Here is a 21,426-nt window from a genome sequence, read left to right on the forward strand (position 1 = left end):
ATATTCTGAACCCATTGGTGATTGCAAATTGCGAAAGGCTTGTCGAGCTTAATTCTCAGACCCGATTCATGTCCTTGTACTTCGATTACATGGCACAGAACATCAATTCATCTACGTATAACGTCAACCGTGCTCATCTCTTAGATACTTCTGATCACACTGTATTTTTCGATACATCCATGAAGGAAGAGATTTGTGGAATTCCGGATCATATTCGCCCACAAGTGGTACCAAATATTTTCTATAACAAATACCATCAAGTCGACTGCGCCAAAATGTTCTACACTGACGGATCAATTCTCAACGGGTCCACAGGCTTCGGTATCTTCAACGAAAATCTTGCTGCCTCATTCAAACTCAATGATCCTGCTTCAATTTACGTCGCAGAATTAGCTGCCATTCAGTATACTCTCGGGATCATTGACACCCTGCCCTCAGACCATTACTTCATCGTTTCGGATAGCCTCAGCTCCATTGAGGCCATCCGTGCGGCGAAGCCTGGAAAGCACTCACCGTATTTCCTGGGGAAAATACGGGAATATCTGAGTGCTTTATCTGAAAAATCTTACCAGATTACCTTGGTTTGGGTCCCGTCACATTGTTCTATTGCGGGCAATGAGAAGGCGGACTCTTTAGCCAAGGTGGGCGCATTAGAAGGCGACACTTACGAAAGACCAATTTGCTTCAACGAATTTTTCAGTATCTCTCGTCAGAGGACGCTCGATAGTTGGCAAACCTCATGGAGCAATGGGCATCTGGGACGGTGGCTACATTCCATTATCCCGAAGGTATCAACGAATGCTTGGTTTAAGGGGTTGGATGTGAACCGGGACTTTATTCGTACGATGTCAAGGATCATGTCCAACCATTACTCGTTTGACGCGCATCTCCGTCGTATAGGGCTTGCTGAAAGTAATCATTGTGTTTGTGAGAACGGCTACCACGACATCGAGCATGTTGTTTGGCTGTGCGCAGAGTACTGTGTTGCCAGGTCCCAACTAATAGATTCCCTTCGGGCCCGAGGTAGATCACCCTATGTGCCAGTCCGGGACGTCCTGGCAAGCCGTGATCACCCCTATATTTTTCTTATCTATATCTTTTTGAAAACCATTGATGTCCAAGTTTAATACATTTTCCCCTCTCTCATTCACAGTAGAAGCTCACCAACCTATTCCTGTATCTACAATATGGCATTGCTTCACGAGTCTTCGGTGCATACCCTTCTTGATAACCGTCTACCCAGAACATCATGACATACCTCACATGCAGATGATATAGAGAACATCATGACAGTATCAGAGTGCCAATAATTATCCGAAATATCGACCCTCCCCTCGCCCCTGCGATTACAGGCTGGAAACTACAACACTACAACAAAGTGTGCATATCCGCCACAATGATCAATCAGCAAACGACGATGTCAATTACACAATATGTATCCCACTTCCTACCTTTTTCCTTTACTTACATAAGAGGGGAGCAAGCCGCCCCTAAATACGGCTTTCCTTTCCCCCACTAACATGTGACATGTAATTAAAAAAAAAATGAATTATCGGCCTCGTTAAGCTAAAGCATTTGGGCCTAAATAAACGTATTTAAGATAAAAAAAAAAAAATCTTGTATTTGTTTAATTAGTTTTCATAAAACGAATACATCCAGCGTAAAAAAAACTAGATAAAAGTAATCCTTGTAATTAACTATTTTGTAACAATGTTCATCAACATACGCGAAAAACTGTATTGATGAGATAGTTTGGTTAGTCAGAAATATGTAATATGCGGCAAATTTAACCTTTTGCCCCGAGCGGCAAAAAGCCTAACACCGCCCCTGCCACTGAAAGCAAATGCTATCAGCAAAAACCTCTTGATCACATGTTGACGGACTCATCCTTCAGGATAAGATAGCTTATGTGGATTAAGATTCCAAAATGGTTTTCTACAACATACTTTTCAAATTTACATTTATTGAAGCTGATGAAGGAAAAATAGCCTAGTTGCAAACGCAAACCAAGTGGGTCGTTTTTTGCGGAATCCAAATCTCCCAATAATGCGTAAGGTATAGGAGAATCTATTGCCTAACTCATGTGTTCCTAATCTATTTTCTTCTTCTTAAAAAAAACAGCCTCTGATGATGACAGTGGTCGATAAATAGAATAGCCAATACCAATTGGGAGCGAAGATGTTATCGCGGCAGAAGAGCTTACGCGAACACCGATCCTTGTTGGAAAGATGAAGTGTTTTCCTTTTCGTTTTCAAAAGACCTTCTCTGCCGTTATTCGCATAATAGTCATGTTTAATGAAAAATTCTTATATAGACTGAGACTGTTATACGCACAACGTTGGGTGGGTGAGCAAATAATGAATGACGCATGCTTTTTCTTTCGTTTTGATGGATCTGCGTTACCAAGCTTGTTTCGGTTTAGAATCACTAAAAAACATCAATTTAATGTGATGAGCTCTGATAACATGCGTTTGAATACCGAACGAACTTTTTCGCTTTCAATTGTTTTTTCTGAAAATTGCTTCCTCAATACGGAATTCAAATTTTTCATAATTTTGGGAAGTCCCAAGTTGCGGCGTTTTCGGAAAATTGTTGAAGAATATGTGTTATGAAACAATGTATTTAATTTCGAAATTAAAAAAGTTAAATCAAGCTGTCCACGAATCTGCATGCAAAACTACTTTAAATTAGCGAAACTGACATTAAATAGATGAAGCAGAAAGCTATCAAAAATAGTAAACATGTCACTAGAAACATGAATGGGCTAATAATTTTCAAGTAGCCACATAATTAGCAGCATGAACAATGCTGTCACAACATTCCAAGAGCATTCACAGCCATCTACAAACATAAACGAGCAGCAAAGAGTGAAACCACAGCCCTTCATGCAAACCGCAAGCCTTCAGCATCGCATGAAGCAGCCTTCTATTCGCAGCAAGAAGATTGGTACAATTTGTACACATTTCCTCTAGTAGTTCGGAGCACCGTAGGTTTCTACGTTTTGCTACTGGGCACTGTTCCAAACCCAGGCACAAGCTGGTTACCCCTACAAAAAGCACATGCACGTTCGTACACAGCAAGCCAATCAGTAAGCGGAAATTCCCTTGCAGCTCCAGAATGCCTACGGTGCCGTAAATAATGCTTCAGTTCTAATCGATTAGGTCATCGTATTTTTTTTTCCTCCAGCTGGCAGAACCGAAGCTTTGGAACTAGTCCAACAGTTTTGGACCCACAATTTGTGATTCTGGCTGACATTGTCGCATTGTCGTACCACAGTATGGAATAGTTTTACGAAAGAAAGATGATTTCTTGCAAGAAAATGCGATATTATCCCATAAATCACGGAGAGGTTGCGTGCCAACCAACGACAACCGAACCAACCAGCGTCATTTTATAGCATTCATCTCGGAGCCGTCAGATACGATTGTAATTAAAGTCGAACCATCGGTAGATTACATCTAATTTGTCCGTCTTGCGGTGGACAACGCGCGGAATCAGTGTAGAGAGCTAATGCTTTCGGAGGCGATGAAAGAAAATTCCGGGAAGAAAATGGTATAGATTCTTCTGCACCAATAGAGCGGGCACTTCTGGCACGCAATACACAAACAAATCAGTTTGATGACACTGATTTGACAAGTGTGCGAAGCAAATGGACAAAAATAGAATTGGACGGTCGTTGTTATTCGTGGAATGTACAAATCACTTGGCGGACGCGTTATACTTGCGTAGCAGATGAGGGAAACGCGAATGAAAAGATCAACGTACCAATTTACGTAGTTATTCACCAGCACACACATCTTTCATCTTTTTTGAATTACAAGCAAAAAAATAATATAAAATAAATAAAATATATAAAAACATAAAAAAGTAAAACCCTGCTAATTCAGAGTCGGTACGATTTCAATCGGATGTATCTAATAATCCGCTTGGTTAGAATAAAACGTCATCAAAAGAAAATGTTACATATTTATTGTAGTTCTAAGATAAAAAATGAGTTTGGCGCCTCTCGAATTAAAATGCAAACTTCGAGTCAAACTTTCAACTTCTGCACAAATTAGTGGCCAACAACACCGGTTGCTTTTTCCAGTATTATTGAAATAGCATCATAGGACCCTAATGCACTGATAAAATAAATTTCTTAAAGTGACCTTCACCTGGATTCGGCGGAAAATCAAGTAATATTTGAGAATTTTTTGAGGAAAAATTAAAAGACATGCGAATTTCTGTTTTTGATCTTTTATTTGTTATTTATCGATAATTAGAAAATTATTTTTTTTTGAAAATTCAAAATGGCGGCTTCAAAATGATGTCGATTTCTGCGCGCGAATCATCGTCCTATTTCGTCAAGTTTAGGGCCTCTCGTAGTTAACCGAAATGAGAAATTGATAGAGTTAATTAAAATAGATTAAATTTCCTATGGACTTCATCTTATTTCAATAAATTTAGACGAAAGAAAAAACAATTTTATAGATGTTAAAGAAATTTGTCTCTTTTTTTGCATTAAAAAATTACATATAAATATTTTTTCATGCCAATATTAGACCTAATATTGGTATGAAGAATTATTTATATATAATGTATAAGTCATACAAAAAGTATATAAGGCCGAACAATTTTTTGAAATCAGACCAATAGAACAAGCCCCGTTTTTGCCATTAGAAAAAAACATGGTTTCAAGAAAAACGACATTTAGAAGTCTCCATTTTGAATTTTACAAAAAAAATCGTTTTCTAATTATCGATAAATAACGAATAAAAGATCAAAAGCAGAAGTTCGTATGTCTTTTAATTTTTCCACATAAAAATTCCTTATATTACTTTGATTTTCCGCCGAATCCAGGAGAAGGTCCCATTAAATAGAACGGAAATGATTGTACAATGCACAAATTCATTCGTCGCTTTCTACAAGGAAGCATTTTTGTGCACTGTAAACGGAAATTTTCGTAATTTCACATATTTAGTGTACGTTGCATGCATTTTATCTTCGAAACTATTTTTCGGGATTGAAACGAAATTTTTCGTTATTTTACTAAATGTTTGCATATAGTACAAATATTTTTGGAAAGAGCTAATTTATTTTTCGTACATTGAATGATTTCGTTATTCGGCGGTGGTCAGCTATTTTCGTCCGCGTCTCTTGATTCATAAACAGTGCTATCTTTGAAAATGAACTACCTTGGTTATTCAAATAATGTTTCCGATCTTATTTTATTGCAAATAATTATATTATTATTATTCATTATATTCAGAACTGCAAATAGTGTGTCGTATGTAAATTTAAAGGTTCTTTGATTTGATGGCATTGCAAGGGAACACGTATCCGCCGGTTGATGCCCATCTAGCTGACATCTCGTTGGACTGAGCAAACTAATTTATTTGTTTGTTTAGTGTTTATTTGACTGGGCATTTAATGTGCGTGAAGAATACGCATGGCATTGTCTGAGTGAAAAAATGGGAATTGATAGTTTCTCGAGAAGAATCAGAAGCCAGCTACCAATTCGCAGCAGTCATACCAGCACGAAGAACATACGTTTTATTGTCATGCATATGACAATAAAACGTATGTTCTTCGTGCTGGTATGACTGCTGCGAATTTTTAGGCCAATAAATCAATAAAATTAAATCAATAATTTATGGTCCACTTTATATTGTCGACAACACTCCCGACAGCCTGCTGTCCGGAGTTCAAGTTGTTTTCGATGAAACAAACTCTCGATAACTGGTTATCCAAAGGTTAAACACCTTCGCATCGCGAACATTTACGTATCCTAGTCAAAAAACTATTCAAACTTCTCATGCACGAAAATAAATTCTCAGTCGCTTGCTTGAGGTGAATCCTGACTAACAACCCACCCACTACCCAATCCGTGGTGCTTATGAAAGTGTCACTGAGTCGGGGCCTTCCGTTAAGTAAGTACCACATAAACACTTGCTGTCTCATATCCCAAGCTACGGTAAAGATGGTCGTGGCCAGCAATGGCGGTTCTCAGGCGAAATTCTCGCTTGGACTGGATCAATTGTTATTCCCAAACAATGCTCCTCAAGTAGTCTGGCTGGAAATGAGGGTCATCAGTCTGCAATCTACGAAGTATACCGTGCTTACGCAACGCAACGCAACGCATTGAATGATTTAGTTATCCACACGATTTAATTTTCGTTCATCGAACAGAAGTTTTCGTGTTTTTACATATCATTATTCAGCCGATCTTTTATGACCGGTGTTTGACAACCTCGATTTTATTTTATTTTTTCATTTCATTCGTTTTCGAGCGCTCGGTCGAGACACAAGTGTTTTTTTTTTTCATTTCGTTTATTTGATAGGCACAAATGCGTTAGCTTGGCGGTGCCGAATTCTTTTGTTTTTACATTTTGAATATCTTAAAACTAGGAGGTTACAATGTTGAAATATTTTTTTTATAAAAGAGAAAAAATTTACAGCTATCTTAAGACTAGAAAAAAAAAATTCTATATATAAGAGAGGGGGCAAAGGATTTTTTTTTATGAAAAATTTTAAAACAAGGAATTCAATAGTAATAGTTTTTTAGGAAATATTTACAGTTATCTTAAAACTAACAATATAGTTTGGTACACAAAAGGGGGAACAAATATTTATGAAAAATTTCACAGATGTTTTAAAACTAGGGATACAATTCTATTTACAAGATGGGGGACAATAGTTTTAACAAAGAGTAGAAATTACAACTATCTTAAAACTAGGAATACGGAATACAAATTTGATTTTTTATCGGATACTTATGCTTGGTCATTTCCAAAATCGGTGTAGAAGTAGTTGTATCAAGGACAGGGGAGAGAAGGCGTAGATGGTGACCGGTAGAGAAGAGCAAAACTTCGAGTCGCTCTCGCTTCAGATTCCGTAGTGATAAGGGCGACGGCGGTTATATAGTGGCAGTCTGAAGCATGTCGGTTCCACACGGCAAGAGGAAACTTCTAAAAACGAGAAATAAAAAGAGAGGGGCTAAATTGGGATATTTATCGTTTTTATGAAAGTATAAATAAGGGACATATAGGGGAAATCACGATTTGCCAGCATATCTCGAACTGGGACATTGGGTGGTCTACCTCGGGCCCGAAGGGAATCCTTTAACTGGGACAAGGCGTCCAAATACCCGGCGCATACCCAGACAACGTGCTCGATGTCATGATAGCCCTCGTCACAAGCGCACAGACTACTCTCCGCAAGCCTAATACGCCGCAAATGTGCATCTAAGGTGTAGTGGTTGGACATAAGTCGGGACATTACACGAATAAAATCCCGACCCACATCCATCCCCCTGAACCAAGGTTTCGTTGATACCTTTGGGATAATCGAATGTAGCCATCGTCCAAGTTCACCATTGCTCCACGAGGTTTGCCAACGGTTGAGCGTCCTCTGACGACAAATACTAAAAAAATTCGTTGAAGCAGATTGGTCTTTCGTATATATCACCATTTAATGCGCCCACCTTTGCTAATGAGTCGGCCTTTTCATTGCCCGGGATAGAATAATGAGAGGGGACCCAAACAAAGGTAATCTGATAAGATTTTTCAGATAACGTACACAAGGACTCCTGTATCTTCCCCAGAAAATACGGGAATTGCTTTTTAGGCTTCACCGCACGAAGAGCCTCGATAGAGCTGAGGCTGTCCGAAATGATGAAGTAGTGATCTGTGGGCAGAGTGTCGATGATCCCAAGGGTGTACTGAATTGCAGCTAACTCTGCGACGTAAACTGAAGCAGGATCATTGAGCTTGAATGAAGCGGTGATAGTATTGTTGAAGATACCGAAGCCAGTGGACCCATCGAGATTTGATCCGTCAGTGTAAAACATTTTGTCACAGTCGACTTCTCGGAATTTATTATAAAATATATTGGGGATCACTTGAGGGCGTATATGGTCCGGGATTCCACGAATCTCTTCCTTCATGGATGTGTCGAAGAATACAGTAGAATCAGAAGTATCTAGGAAACGAACACGGTTGGGAGTATACGTAGAAGGATTAATGCTCTGTGCCATGTAGTCGAAGTACAAGGACATAAATCGGGTTTGAGAATTAAGCTCGACGAGCCTCTCGAAGTTTTCAATCACCAACGGGTTCAGAATGTCGCATCGGATGAGTAATCGATATGAGAGTTCCCAAAATCGATTTTTCAGCGGAAGAACGCCCGCCAGCACTTCGAGACTCGTCGTATGGGTCGAATGCATGCAACCCAAGGCAATGCGCAAGCAACGATACTGGATTCTCTCCAGTTTGATGAAGTGTATGTTCGCAGCGGAGCGGAAACAGAAACACCCGTACTCCATCACCGACAATATCGTTGTTTGGTACAACCTGATCAGGTCTCCTGGGTGAGCACCCCACCATGTTCCAGTTATTGTTCGGAGAAAATTGATCCTTTGTTGGCATTTCTGTTTCAGATACCTAATGTGACATCCCCAGGTACCTTTAGAGTCGAACCAGACCCCGAGATATTTAAATGTGAAAACCTGGTTGATCGTTGCACCCATTAATAGAAGCTGGAGTTGCGCCGGCTCACGCTTCCTAGAAAAAACAACCAACTCAGTTTTCTCCGTGGAGAACTCAACACCCAGCTGAAGAGCCCAAGCAGACAAATTGTCCAAGGTATTTTGTAATGGTCCTTGCAAGTCGGCAGCTTTGGGTCCTGTAACAGAGACCACCCCGTCGTCTGCAAGTTGCCTTAGCGTGCATGAATTGGCAAGACAATCGTCAATGTCATTCACGTAAAAATTGTAGAGCAGGGGACTTAGACATGAGCCCTGGGGAAGACCCATGTAGCTAAATCGCGATGTTGTTAAATCGCCATGCGAAAAGTGCATGTGCTTTTCAGACAACAGGTTTAGCAAAAAGTTATTTAAAATTGGTGAAAGACCATGCTGGTGCAGCTTCTCTGACAGAATGTTGATAGAAACTGAGTCAAAAGCCCCCTTAATATCCAAGAAGACTGATGCCATCTGCTCTTTGTTAGCATAGGCCATTTGGATTTCTGTAGAAAGCAACGCAAGGCAATCGTTCGTCCCTTTGCCTTTGCGGAAGCCAAATTGTGTATCTGACAGTAAGCCATTTGCTTCAACCCAATTGTCGAGGCGAAACAAGATCATTTTCTCGAACAACTTCCGAATACAGGACAGCATTGCAATCGGCCGATACGAGTTGTGGTCGGAGGCTGGTTTTCCTGGTTTTTGAATGGCGATGACCTTCACTTGCCTCCAGTCATGAGGGACAATGTTACCCTCAAGAAACTTGTTAAATAAGTTCAGCAAGCGCCTTTTTGCAGTGTCAGGCAGATTCTTCAGCAAGTTGAATTTGATTCTGTCTAACCCTGGGGCGTTATTGTTGCATGATAAGAGAGCAAGTGAAAACTCCACCATCGAAAACGGTGTTTCGTTCGCGGTATCGGGAGGAGACGCGGCGCGGCACGTTTTCTGTACCGGGACAGAGTCCGGACAGATCTTCTTGGCGAAAGCGAATATCCAACGGTTTGAATATTCCACGTTCTCGTTGGTACTATTACGGTTACGCATACGTCGAGCCGTACCCCAAAGAGTGCTCATCGCTGTTTCTCTCGTTAACCCGTCGACGAACCGGCGCCAATAACTGCGTTTTTTGGCTTTCATTAAACTCTTCATTCGCCTATCTAGCGACGCGTACTGTTGATAGCTAGCGGGTAACCCGTCTTCCCAGAAGGCCTTATATGCAGTGGACTTTTCCGCGTACAGCTCTGAGCACTCTTTATCCCACCACAGTGTGGGAGACCGTCCATGGGTATTCGCGCTGGGTACTGGTTTAGCCTGAGCTTGATTCGCACTGTCGAGAATCAAGCCAGCCAAAAACCTGTACTCTTCCTCCGGAGGAAGTTCTTGAGTGGATTCGATTTTAACGGATATCGCGGTCGCGTAACTCTTCCAATCAATGTTCCGTGTGAGGTCATACGAGGCATTGATTGTTTTCGATGGTCTTGAACCGTTAGCAATTGAAATCACGATAGGCAAATGATCGCTACCGTGGGGATCAGGGATCACCTTCCACATGCAATCTAACTGTAGCGATGTCGAGCAAAGCGATAAATCCAACGCGCTTGCGCGTGCTGGTGGTGTAGGAATCCGCGTCATTTCTCCCGTGTTTAAGATGGTCATGTTGAAATTGTCGCAAAGATCTTGGATTAATGTTGATCTATTATCATCATGAAGACAACCCCATACCGTACCGTGCGAGTTAAAGTCTCCCAGAACTAGCCGCGGTGCCGGTAAGGATTCCGTGATATTACAAAGCGTTCGGTGCCCTACCGAGGCTCTAGGAGGAATGTAGATGGAAGCAATGCAAAGGTCTTTACCTTTGATTAAAACTTGACAAGCGACAATTTCAATGCCTGGTGTTGAAGGGAGGTTAATTCGGTTGAAAGAATAGCACTTTTTGATCCCCAAAAGTACTCCTCCATAGGGGTTTTCTCGATCCAGACGAATTATATTAAAGTCGTGGAAGTTGAGATTTATATCGGAAGTTAACCAAGTTTCACATAATGCGAAAGCATCACATTTTAAACTATTTAGTAAAAATTTAAAGGAATCGATTTTCGGGAGGATACTTCTGCTGTTCCACTGTAGAACAGTGATCGAATCGGTGACCTCGTTCGATGACTTAGCCATCGAAGGATACGATCGCTGCAAGGAGGGGCCATTTAGTAGTCAACTGCTTCAAAAATGTTTGCACTATAGGGAGAAAACGTATCAGAAGGCTTTTAAGAGGATCAGTAACATTGAAAGCTGTGAAAATTAAGTCCACTATGTCAGAAAATTTCATTAGTCCGTTACTGGACTGAGTATCTGTTTGAAAAACGGGGACACTTGGGGTTTTTGGTGTCCCTGGAAGTGGTGGGTACTCCTTGTTAGAATTAATATTTCCAAGTCCTGGAGCAAATTGCTTCGGCTTTTGTGCATCACTTCCGTTGGATTTATTGGTTGTAGATGGCGCACTCTGAGTGGACGACACCTTGGCACCCTTACGAGGCAATGTAGGGGAGGCTGGATTTCTCCTCTTCCTGGATTCCCCTGGGTTAACCAATGATGTTCCCTCTTGTGGGTCGTCAGATTCTTGCTCAACGCCAGCCAAAAGAGCAAAGGAATTTTCGGAAGGGACAGATGGCGAAGCATTCTTTAGCATTTCTGCATAAGAGTGCCTCGAGCGATCCTTAAGGGAGCGCTTAATTTTATCCCCACGCTGCTTGTACGCCGGGCATGACTTAAGAGCATGCGGAGGGCCCCCGCAGTAAATACACTTGTCAGTTTCTCCACCGCAAGCGTCATCCTCATGCTCTCCCTCGCATTTGCCGCACCGTTTTTTATTGCCACAATAAGTGGCTGTGTGGCCCAGTTGCTTGCAATTGCTGCAGTTCATTACCCGCGGTACAAACAGGCGAACGGGTAAGCGAACCCTTCCCAGGAGGACATAGTTGGGAAGAGCAGACCCGGAGAAAGTCACCCGAATCGAGTCTGACGGAGAATAAGTCGTCTTATCATTTTCTGTTTTTGCGGAATACAATTGCTTGCATTCCAGAATCTTCACCTTTTGAAGTGAAGGGTCCTTAAAGCAGCCAACCCCGTACTTCAACAGGTCTTCGCACTTTAGACCCGGTTCGGCGACTATTCCATCGATCTCCACTGCCCTACAAGGCACATACACTCTGAATTGTTTCGTAAAACGCTCGCTGCGAGCAATCTGGTTTGCCTGATCGAGGTCATTTACTATAACGCGTATCTTATTAGCTCGAACACGTGTTATCTGAGCTACGGCCGGGTAGTTAGCAGTCAGCTCCCGTGATATTTCTAGAATATTGGGCGATTTCGTGTTGGGCCGGAAATACACCACCCAGGGTCCATTTGAACTGGCTGGGTATGTTTTAATACGGGGAGGACTGGGGGAATCAGGGGAGGGAGTAATATCGGGTTTATCCGGTAAATCCATGGGAATATCATTCCCATCCAATGTTCCTTCGCCCTCGGCCATTTAGGCACGAGGATAGCACGTGGTGTAAACGAGAGATGAAACTTGTATTCAGGGTAAAGGGAAAAGTAGACCGATCGGGGAAAGGGAAACGAAAGAAAGAAAAATAATACTTAGCTTATATAGCGGCGTGTCCGGCAATTCTGGTATTCACTTCACCAGCCTGGGCACCGGCGAACAAAGACTGCCTCAAACAATAGTTGACCTTCACTGTCAATATATTTTCTTGTTCACTTTATGCACAGCACCAGAAAACGAACTGCTTCGATCGAGAGCTCGGAGAGTTATGAGACACAAGTGTTTTGTTGTCAGTCCATGCAGTGTATAGCGACAAAGAATAGTGCTAATCCGCGTTCAAGGTTATCTTGGGCACTCTCCGCCTCATCGAGGTATCAGCATTTTTTCCCTTCTTTTGTGTTTCTGTTTCTAAGTACCGTTAGCCGGCCAGTGACCAGTGAATCAGTGTTCTTCTGGTAAGCCATCTGGATACCGTTACATAATCAAGAAAAGTATTATTTTACGTTTCCCCTTCTTGGTTCTCTTACTAACATGCACTCAGCAATAGGCCCGTGCAAAAATGACTTCCTCTGACGGTGGTTCATCTCAAGGTGATCCAAGCTCAGCCACCGGGCCCTTCGTGATATTCTTCCGGACCAAAGACAAAAAGTGTTTTCGAAAATTCGCCCTGATAAGCTTCGGGTGATTGTAAACAGTTTGAATCAGGCAAAAGATATTGCTGGATATGGGCCCTTTATGAAGGAGTACATCATATCAGCTAACAGGGTTGAAGTCTGTGGGGTCGTTTCCGATTCGAGTGTGAGTTGCGAGGACCTGCTGAAATATGGGACTGGCTGTTTCAAAGACCCCATACTTACGCCAGTAAAGAACCTGGAGTGCAAACGTTTGCATTCAGCATTAGTCGCAGCTGACGGGACGAAAACTCCAACGCATTTTGCCTCCACATAAGTGAAGCGGCCACCTTTGGGAATGAATTTTATAGTTATTTCCCGCCATGCTAATGGAATGTATCCTGTTGCAAGACTACAAGTAAGAACCTTTTTCAAAATGTGCTTGAAGTGTTCATTTCCTATTTGTAGTAGAACTGGAATGATTTTCAGGGGCAGTCGTTAGTGATGGCTCCGCCCAAGTAACAATTGAAGTTTTATAGCATGCTACAAGTGCAATCTAAGTTTTATGAGTAGCTATAAAACTACCTTAAAACCTCAATTGTTACTAGGGCGTACAGGCTGGAAAGTATGTGTCAAAAAGACAGTTGAGTACTACGCTCAGCGGATCGAAGGGCATATGTATGCTTCGCGAGCCAACTTAAATGCCTCCGACCCGTCCCTGCGTCTGCGATTCCAAGCTCTTTTGCATAAATTTTTGAGTCGAACAAGTTCGGTATTCCACCAAAGTGTTCCTCTAGAAGCACGCATAACTCGAAGCGGACAATCCTCTTGGTATGCTGCTACTATGAGTGTGCTTGTTTTATACACGACTTCATCCAAGTCACTTGGAGATTTATTCGTCGGAAGATACTCATGAAACCTAGTCGCCTAGCCCTCTTTGTAGAGGTCCTAGTTCGTAGATTGGATATTAGGATATGTGACAATATCTAGCGAAACGTTTAAATGATCAAAGACGATGTACTTATGTTCAGATAACTACGGTTCGAACTCATTTGGTACGAGCCAGTTTGCCAACTCATGCGTAACACCGTCAGAGCTGAGAGTTACATCTAACACCTCTTCTCTGCAAGCTCGTGAAAATATTGGGCATAGAGTATCGGAATAGCTAAAGTTTGGCTGCACAAAAGTGCACCTAAAAACATAAATCTTTGATGAAAATAGAGTAAATTTATATGAAAAATAGTTTTAGAAGCCAAAATATTGATTTTAGGTTATTAGTTCCTTCAACAAAAAGTTGTATTTTAGCGTTACCTGCAAGTTTGTAGAACATATTAAATTAATCAATTAAGGTTTTTAGCATGGAAATATCGAAAAACTGATTTTTTGATAATATTTTCATAATATTCTACAACTTTGTCGAAGACATCGACCCTCTAAAACAATTTTGAAAAAAATTTTTTTGATCGGGTACTCTACTATAGTCCAACAACAAAATATGCTACTTAAAAAGTTGCAGAATAATATTGTGAACATATCCTACGAAGAAATGCTGGCTCTAAAATGACATCTAAGGCATCAAATAGGTTTTGTCCCACCTTTTTTGGATTAGTCCCACTGTGCGACACTCCGTGCGCGACTGGCATATTTTAGTCCTGCTAGCCATTCCGTCCTCGACACGGAGAAACACCTTGACTTGAGGACTTCTGTTGCCAGTCGCCTGTTACGACATGGGAACCTGGAACCCAGTGGATCAATTCTTGGTTGAGATACTTCAACCCGCCGGATGCCACACCGCTTCTAGGCTGGTTTTGTCCGGAGAAACTAATAGACTGTCATCAACCTCCTAGTGGACCACAGCCGGTTAGATTACTCCAATAATCTCCCTTCTAAAAATCCTAAGGTGCAATTCTATACAAAAACACATGAAATGACACCCCCCTAAACTTACGAATAGTATATTATTTCCTCTTGTATATGTATAAGTTAGCTGAAAAATTTCTTCAGTTTCATTATATAAAAATAAAATAATATTTAAATGTGTAACCCCCTAGTTTTAAGAAATTCAAAATGTAAAACAAAGACAAAATGGCACCTTTAAATTAACGCAAGCATGCCTTATCAAATAAACGAATTGAATATAAAAAAAACTTTATGTCTTTAGTTTAGGCGAAATGGCCATGGAATCAAATTTCCCCATGGAACAAGAATTTTCACTTCAGCTTCTGTCGCTGTCATTTTCCATTTCCCTTGCTTGGTACGAAGTGGCTACGGGGGTGAAAGCGCTACCATTGTGTATATGTCGACTCAAAGCGAACATACATTGAAGCACGCCTTAAGCCATTGACAAGCTAATAACGTGTGCTCTTTCTTCTCTGTGCTAGATGCTTACCGTTTACCGCTGCGCCGGCTGGCGACTTTCTACTTTTCTTATGCTATAGAAATGAAAGTTGAATGCAAAATTACAAAGCTTTCAGAAGGCCTTACATATGGATATTTTCAACTTTTTAATCTTTTAACGTTTTATCTAAACCGAAACAGTTTAAATTAAATGCAGCTGCCTATAACCATATTGGCAAAATTTCATATTGAGACTAGCGCTCATATGTGACCAGTTTCAAAATAAAATACCTGGAAGCACAAACACATCACGAAAACAGTTCCAATACAAATTGAGTCTGCCTCGATTCCCCACGGGATACCGATTTGTTCTCTCGGGCAGTCATCTTCCATTAAGCACATGTAGGTACATACCTACCTTCTGAACCTACATTTCCTGTTACAAAAAAGACAGCGGGCGGTCAAAACATCGAGAACATCGATGGCTAGAAGTACAGTGCTGGCACGTGCACATACGATGAAATATGGCGGAAAACTCGGAAAGGAAAATCTATCAAATGTTTCAGCATCGCACACCGCTCGTAGCTGCAGCGGCCAGTTTGTATTTTAACTGGATGAATGGGAAAACGGATCAAGATTGATGAGACTCACTGTACGCCTGCAAGCGATCGAAAAGTGTCATCTTTGTTTTCCAGTGATAGCTTCATCGTAATCCAGCAGGGGCTCTTTTTGCGTGGAAACAGCAGTACACATAACGAAAAATTGTACCGAATACTGCGATTCGAGGGCAGCAATTTTGTTTTGTGTTTGCAATTACACTGTTGTGGCACTTTCAATTTCGAGAAAGCCCTACATAGCGGTGTAACACCGACTACACTCATGCAAGTAATAAGTGAGGGACTCAGTACATGAACAACCCAACTCAAAAAATGTCAAAAGTGAGTGCATCACTAACTAGTATATGTAATAGTGTAATAAATTCAATGAGACCGACTTCTTAATCAAAAAAAAATTGAAGTATTTATAAAAAAATTGTTTAGCTTTCATCAAAAATTATAAACGCAATGCAGCGCAAGATGAATCGAGCGTTACTCAGTAAGGGCTTTTACACATAAAACGATTTGATCGTGTGTCACGTCAAACAGGTGCCGGAATCTCTATAATCGATAGTGCCTTTTTACATTAGAATATACAATTACACGAGAAAGGATTTCTAAATATATTGAACGAGTGTTAAATTTTTGCGCCATTTGATTATTTCAATTTATTTAATATTCCCGGACGCAATTTTTATGTTTAACAGAACCTCCACACTGTGAACCATTCCGTTAAAGTGGCACGTGTGCCACATTCACTCGTACGGCCACAGCATAGCTTGCTACTTACTTACCCTCATGACAATGCACTAACGTGTCGGCTAAGTATATAAAATCACATAGATAGTCTAGGGTCCACCAGAGAGCCGGCGCTTGGCGGTTGATCTCCCAGAAAACGGCACGTCCTATCACAAACACTATATTGTACAGTACAGCTAACGATACCAGCGACAGCCACTGAAATGAAATAGAACAAGGGAAAACATAAACATACGCTCTGAGACCAATTAAGTGCGTTAATGTGTGCTGGAGGTTGGAATGATGTTTTATTGGCTCTACACTACAGGATTAGGATACTTGTACGTAGTTAGTCATAGCTATCAGATAGAAAGAAGATTAAAGGGCTTATCTATTTATTTACTTAAACCATCAATAACTTTAATTTTAATTTTGTTCTCATCACATACTAAATCGGATGGAGTTTGAAACATCCACCAAGTTTATTATCTACATACTTTGTTTCTCTTTTTAGTGAGAATATTTTACTTAAAATTCTGGGGCATTATTCTGTCGATGAAGACCATATTCCTAGACCTCCAGCATATATACACCCCTATACTAATACTCCATTACCAGCGTGCGAAGCTACCGCAATCAGACATTCACGTTTAGTATTGCGTTCGATGTTTTCCACATAACAGTGGCCCCCCCACCCTAAAACCCAAATTAAACGGATTTAAAAAAAATTAATTGATACTGACTAATTTAATTAAATATTGACCGACTTTTGGAAAATTGTGGAAAGGAAATCTTGTAATAGGGTGATGAGCCCATTATCGCTATGTTTCTATTATCACGCTACCCATTTGAAGCCGATGGTTAGAGCAGTGTCTGCCATCTTTGTTTAACGAATTGAGTCAAATGGTAGCGCAACAATAGGGGCACTCGATTCGTGTTTTCGTTGCGCTCAAACACGAGAATTTCACTGTTTTCAGCGCATGTATGTTATTATCTTGGTACTTAACAGCGAAGCAAAGCTGTTGATGCCAATTTGTACGCATTCCATTGTTTGTAGGCCGAGTAATTAATGATTCAGTGAGGCGCCCTCCTTAGTATGGTGAAAATAGGCACTTCACCCTATATCTCTTAGCCGCGATACCATTATTGTCAAATTACATGAATATAAAATAAAATAATTGCCTGAATTATGAGCTTTTTTTGGAGAGATGTTTCAAAATATGGATTCGAATTTTTTTTCAACTATTTTTCGAATTGGAAGCTCTATCTATTTATTTACTTGAAGTTACTAAGTTTGAATAGGTTGATTGTCTATGAAACGTAAATTTGCTCACCAAAAACTTGCATCATTTCAACATTTGCTAAAAATGCAGTTTTTTGAGACTGCGTAGAGTTGAGACAAAAACTCAACATGATTAAGAACGAGAACAACATTTCGGAAAGTAGATGGAGGATGATGAAAAATGACGTTTACAGTTTGTCTCCAACAGGTCAGGATCCGTTTTCATGAGGATTTCATTGTTGCTGTATTATCAATTATATGAATAGCCGCTAAGCAGGATTGGATTTCATAAAAATTTCAATATATTAGCGCATTTACCCAAAATTCCACGCGAACTTCGATCGGGAAAGGCTGTGCTTCATGAAACACTGCGCTTAGAACGCAAGTTGTTTCAAAAATCAGCCCTGCGTTATGCAACGTTTGGTGCAGGTTGAGTATACCAGATGCAAGTTGTGTCAAATAGATTACAGAATTCTCGACAAACATATGATTACGGCCTAAAACCCAACTGTCAAAATCCACTTTGAATGGAAATTCCGGACAAACCGTTACACGCCAATCACAGATGTTGATAATAAACTAAAGAGAAAAGTTTTCTCTTTCATAAACTGTTGTGAATTGTGTTGGACTAGTAACGGTTTGTCTGGAATTTCCATTCAAAGTGGATTTTGACAGTTGGCTTTTAGGCCGTAATCAAATGTTTGTCGAGAATTGATCAAATTGGCTTAACCCATTCATGCCCATGTTGTTTGTGGACAACAACATATTTAAACAGCTATAACTTTTTATTGAGACAAGGCTCACAAAAACAAGTAAGGCTAATTAATGTGACTATTGCCTTTCATTTGAGGACTAACTGTTTCAAGGATCAGCTCTAGTACTGAAGGTATTGCAATTATTCTGATGGGATTCCGACGGAGCAGTGCTACCAGGGACAGTTTACGTTGACGACGGAAAATGATTTTTTCATAAATCTTTTCATAAATCTGATAAAACTTTTCAATTTAGACTGTCTTTGGCTACGTTTTCCATGCAATTGGACTATTGTTAATATTCTAGAAGAATTGTATTAAGCATTGGAAGGAAAACAATCAGCAGCTTCTAGAACTGCAGGGTAGGGCATCGCAAAAAAAAAGTTTTTTTTAATTCTCAAAGGCCACCCCTCTCATATTGTGACAAATGTCAAAGTAAGCTTAGATGCCAACTTTCACATCATTTGGACAATTCTAGACCCCCGCCCACTTCGCTTGAAATTTTCAAGATTGATACTATGGGAAAAATAGAGGAAAAATATATTAAATGCTATAACTTTTGAAATAGCACTCAGAAAATTACAATTCATACCTTTTTTAAAGGGAATAACCTTATTATTTGAATGGAGATATTTTTGATTCTCGAAAAATACGGAAAAGTGGGGTACTCGGCCATTTTATCCCCAAAATCCACTATTTTCAATAATTTTTCTGCTCCGTGATGCAACTCATACATATTTTGCAGTTTTTCTAATGTGAGAAAATCTCAGAAATCGAACGGTACCTTTTTGACCTTTATCCGAATACGGGAAGTTGGGGTTATAGGGCCTTTTGTCATTCATATTAAATTTTATCATTTTCTCGTGCATATATCTCTATTATTCTTCACTCAATTTTAATGAACTTTACTTTGTTGAACGTGGAAAAATCTTAGGCACAAAATGAAAATAGATTCGTTTAGTCTCGATTTCACTTTTTTATCATTATATCGCTCATATCAACTCCACACACCAAAAAAATCTGAATTTTATCGTTGACGTAATTGCAAACATGACACAATTCAGCAAACCGTAATTTACGAAATGACGGAACATTACCGTGTTCTATTTAATTTTACATGAAACATATACTTTACATGCGCGATGACATAAAATTACACTTCCTACCATTCAGAACAAACGCTGTATGTGGAGTAAAATTACATGATTTACGAAATTAAACGTCATGTAAAATTAAAATCAAACGTAAAACTAAGTCATTTTTGATGCTCGTATATGTCAGGGTCAGAAGACGTAAATTTACACTATTTTTTCTAGGTGTGCATTTAACATAAATTATTATTTAATTTACTACTTTTAGTGTGAAATATTCTTAGGAATCACATGAAAATAGTTTCATTCCTGGGAAAATAGAAGTTGAGGTATTAGGCAGAGGTGGGTAAGAAAACCAACCGGTACGTACATACACTGGTATTGTTCTCAAAATCTCAACACGTGTAAACGAGTGATGCACATCGTATTCGGTTTGGATTTCGTTCACACGGTAAACGAAAGAAAAACCTCCACCGACTCTCAGTTTACAAAACCAAACCGAGCCACTCAGCACCGTTTACATGTGTGTACGAATTTCAACTTGTGTTGATGTATTCTCAGCAGCGGTTTCGGTTTGGCTTTAGAAAACCGGGCCTGGTTTTTTCTGTACACGGTGCTTCGGTTGAAAGAAGAAGCAGTAAACTCGTCTGCAGTGCTGCCGAATAGACAACTGAATTGAGTTCAATTAGTTGTTGAGAGTCAATGGGGTAATATAGAAATGGCTGGTTCTGAGCAGTTGTTAAAAGTTCAACAATTGTTTAAATTGAAATTAAAGAAAATAATGAAATCAGCGATGTCAATAAAATAACAAAAACAATAAAATCAATTAAATTAATGAAATCAATAAAATTAATTAAATCAATTAAACATGACATGACATTAACACTCAATGCATTCAAAGTGGCCTGTATTTATATCGCCAATAATCGTATCAATGAGATCTAATCCACGTCTGGTTGCGCTGGTTAAGCGATTCTCGAATAATCTCGAGCACACACTCGCATTTTGTATACATATATCCTTATTATTACTGCTACAGCGCATCGTATTGATACATCTATCCTTGCACAGAGGCAATTGCGTGTATGTGTGTGTTATTTACATATGGTAAGCAACTCAGACGCAAGTGGGGGGAAACTCACGATTAGGTTCTTATTTACTGAGTGCTGGTAATACGAATTTCAGTTATTTTTGCTGCTACTGTACATCGTTTTGAAACATCTAGAAGGTTTGGTCGCGTACATTCGAGTTTAGAGAAAACTTCCACTAAATTATTCAATTACAAAAAAAACTTAATTCATTGAGAACAGCAACCAACTAACGAATAGCAAAAACACTTTCATTTTATAGACCGCCATTAAAAACTAAGTTTCTTTAAGGAATAAATATTTCCGGCGATACCAGTCGATGTGTGTATGTAATTCTACTGCAGAACAATTAAATTTTTAAAAAATGTTGCGCAATAATTTGAATAAAAAAAATTTGATCACATTGTGTCCAATCCCGAAGTTGTCTGTCTCATTACAACAAAACATGTAAAACGACCTTCAATCATTAATGTGGATATTGGTCCACAATATAACCATGCTAGTTGTTAAATCATCATGAATAGGCCGCCATTTTGAATTTCTAATTTACGACGCAATTCAAGTTTCGTTTCCTTGGAAATATATGCCTATTTAAATATGCATGCTTTTAAATGCTAAATTTTCGTGAAAATAACACCATATTGGGATGCAAAATGACGACGAATAACAATTTTTAATCTCTACACAACTTTTCGATATCAAAAATACCCTTGTTTCATGATATTTTTTACCATTAAAACGTTATTGAATACCAGTAGTATTGAATATAACTCGCCATTTCAGATCTCTTCAGAATATCTTGAATATACCGTTATCTTAAATTTTGATCTGCTATCATAGGTATAAAAATAGCGGAGGCTATTAAATTTCCTTTTACTTTCGATTTTTGGGCAGTT

At 39.7% G+C, this 21,426-nt stretch overlaps 1 protein-coding gene across 4 annotated transcripts in view; it reads right to left on the reverse strand.

Annotated features, from left to right (window-relative positions):
* Positions 1-21,426, reverse strand: part of LOC131681668 (cyclic nucleotide-gated cation channel subunit A) — a 651,507-nt gene that overhangs the window by 97,383 nt on the left and 532,698 nt on the right. For all 4 annotated transcript variants that reach the window (XM_058962615.1, XM_058962618.1, XM_058962617.1 and 1 more), the window contains one exon: positions 16,374-16,536. In XM_058962615.1, coding sequence (XP_058818598.1) covers positions 16,374-16,536 — 163 coding nt within the window. The remainder of the gene's footprint in view (positions 1-16,373; positions 16,537-21,426) is intronic.

This window comes from Topomyia yanbarensis, chromosome 2 (assembly GCF_030247195.1).
Source record: "Topomyia yanbarensis strain Yona2022 chromosome 2, ASM3024719v1, whole genome shotgun sequence".
Classification (NCBI taxonomy): domain Eukaryota; kingdom Metazoa; phylum Arthropoda; class Insecta; order Diptera; family Culicidae; genus Topomyia; species Topomyia yanbarensis.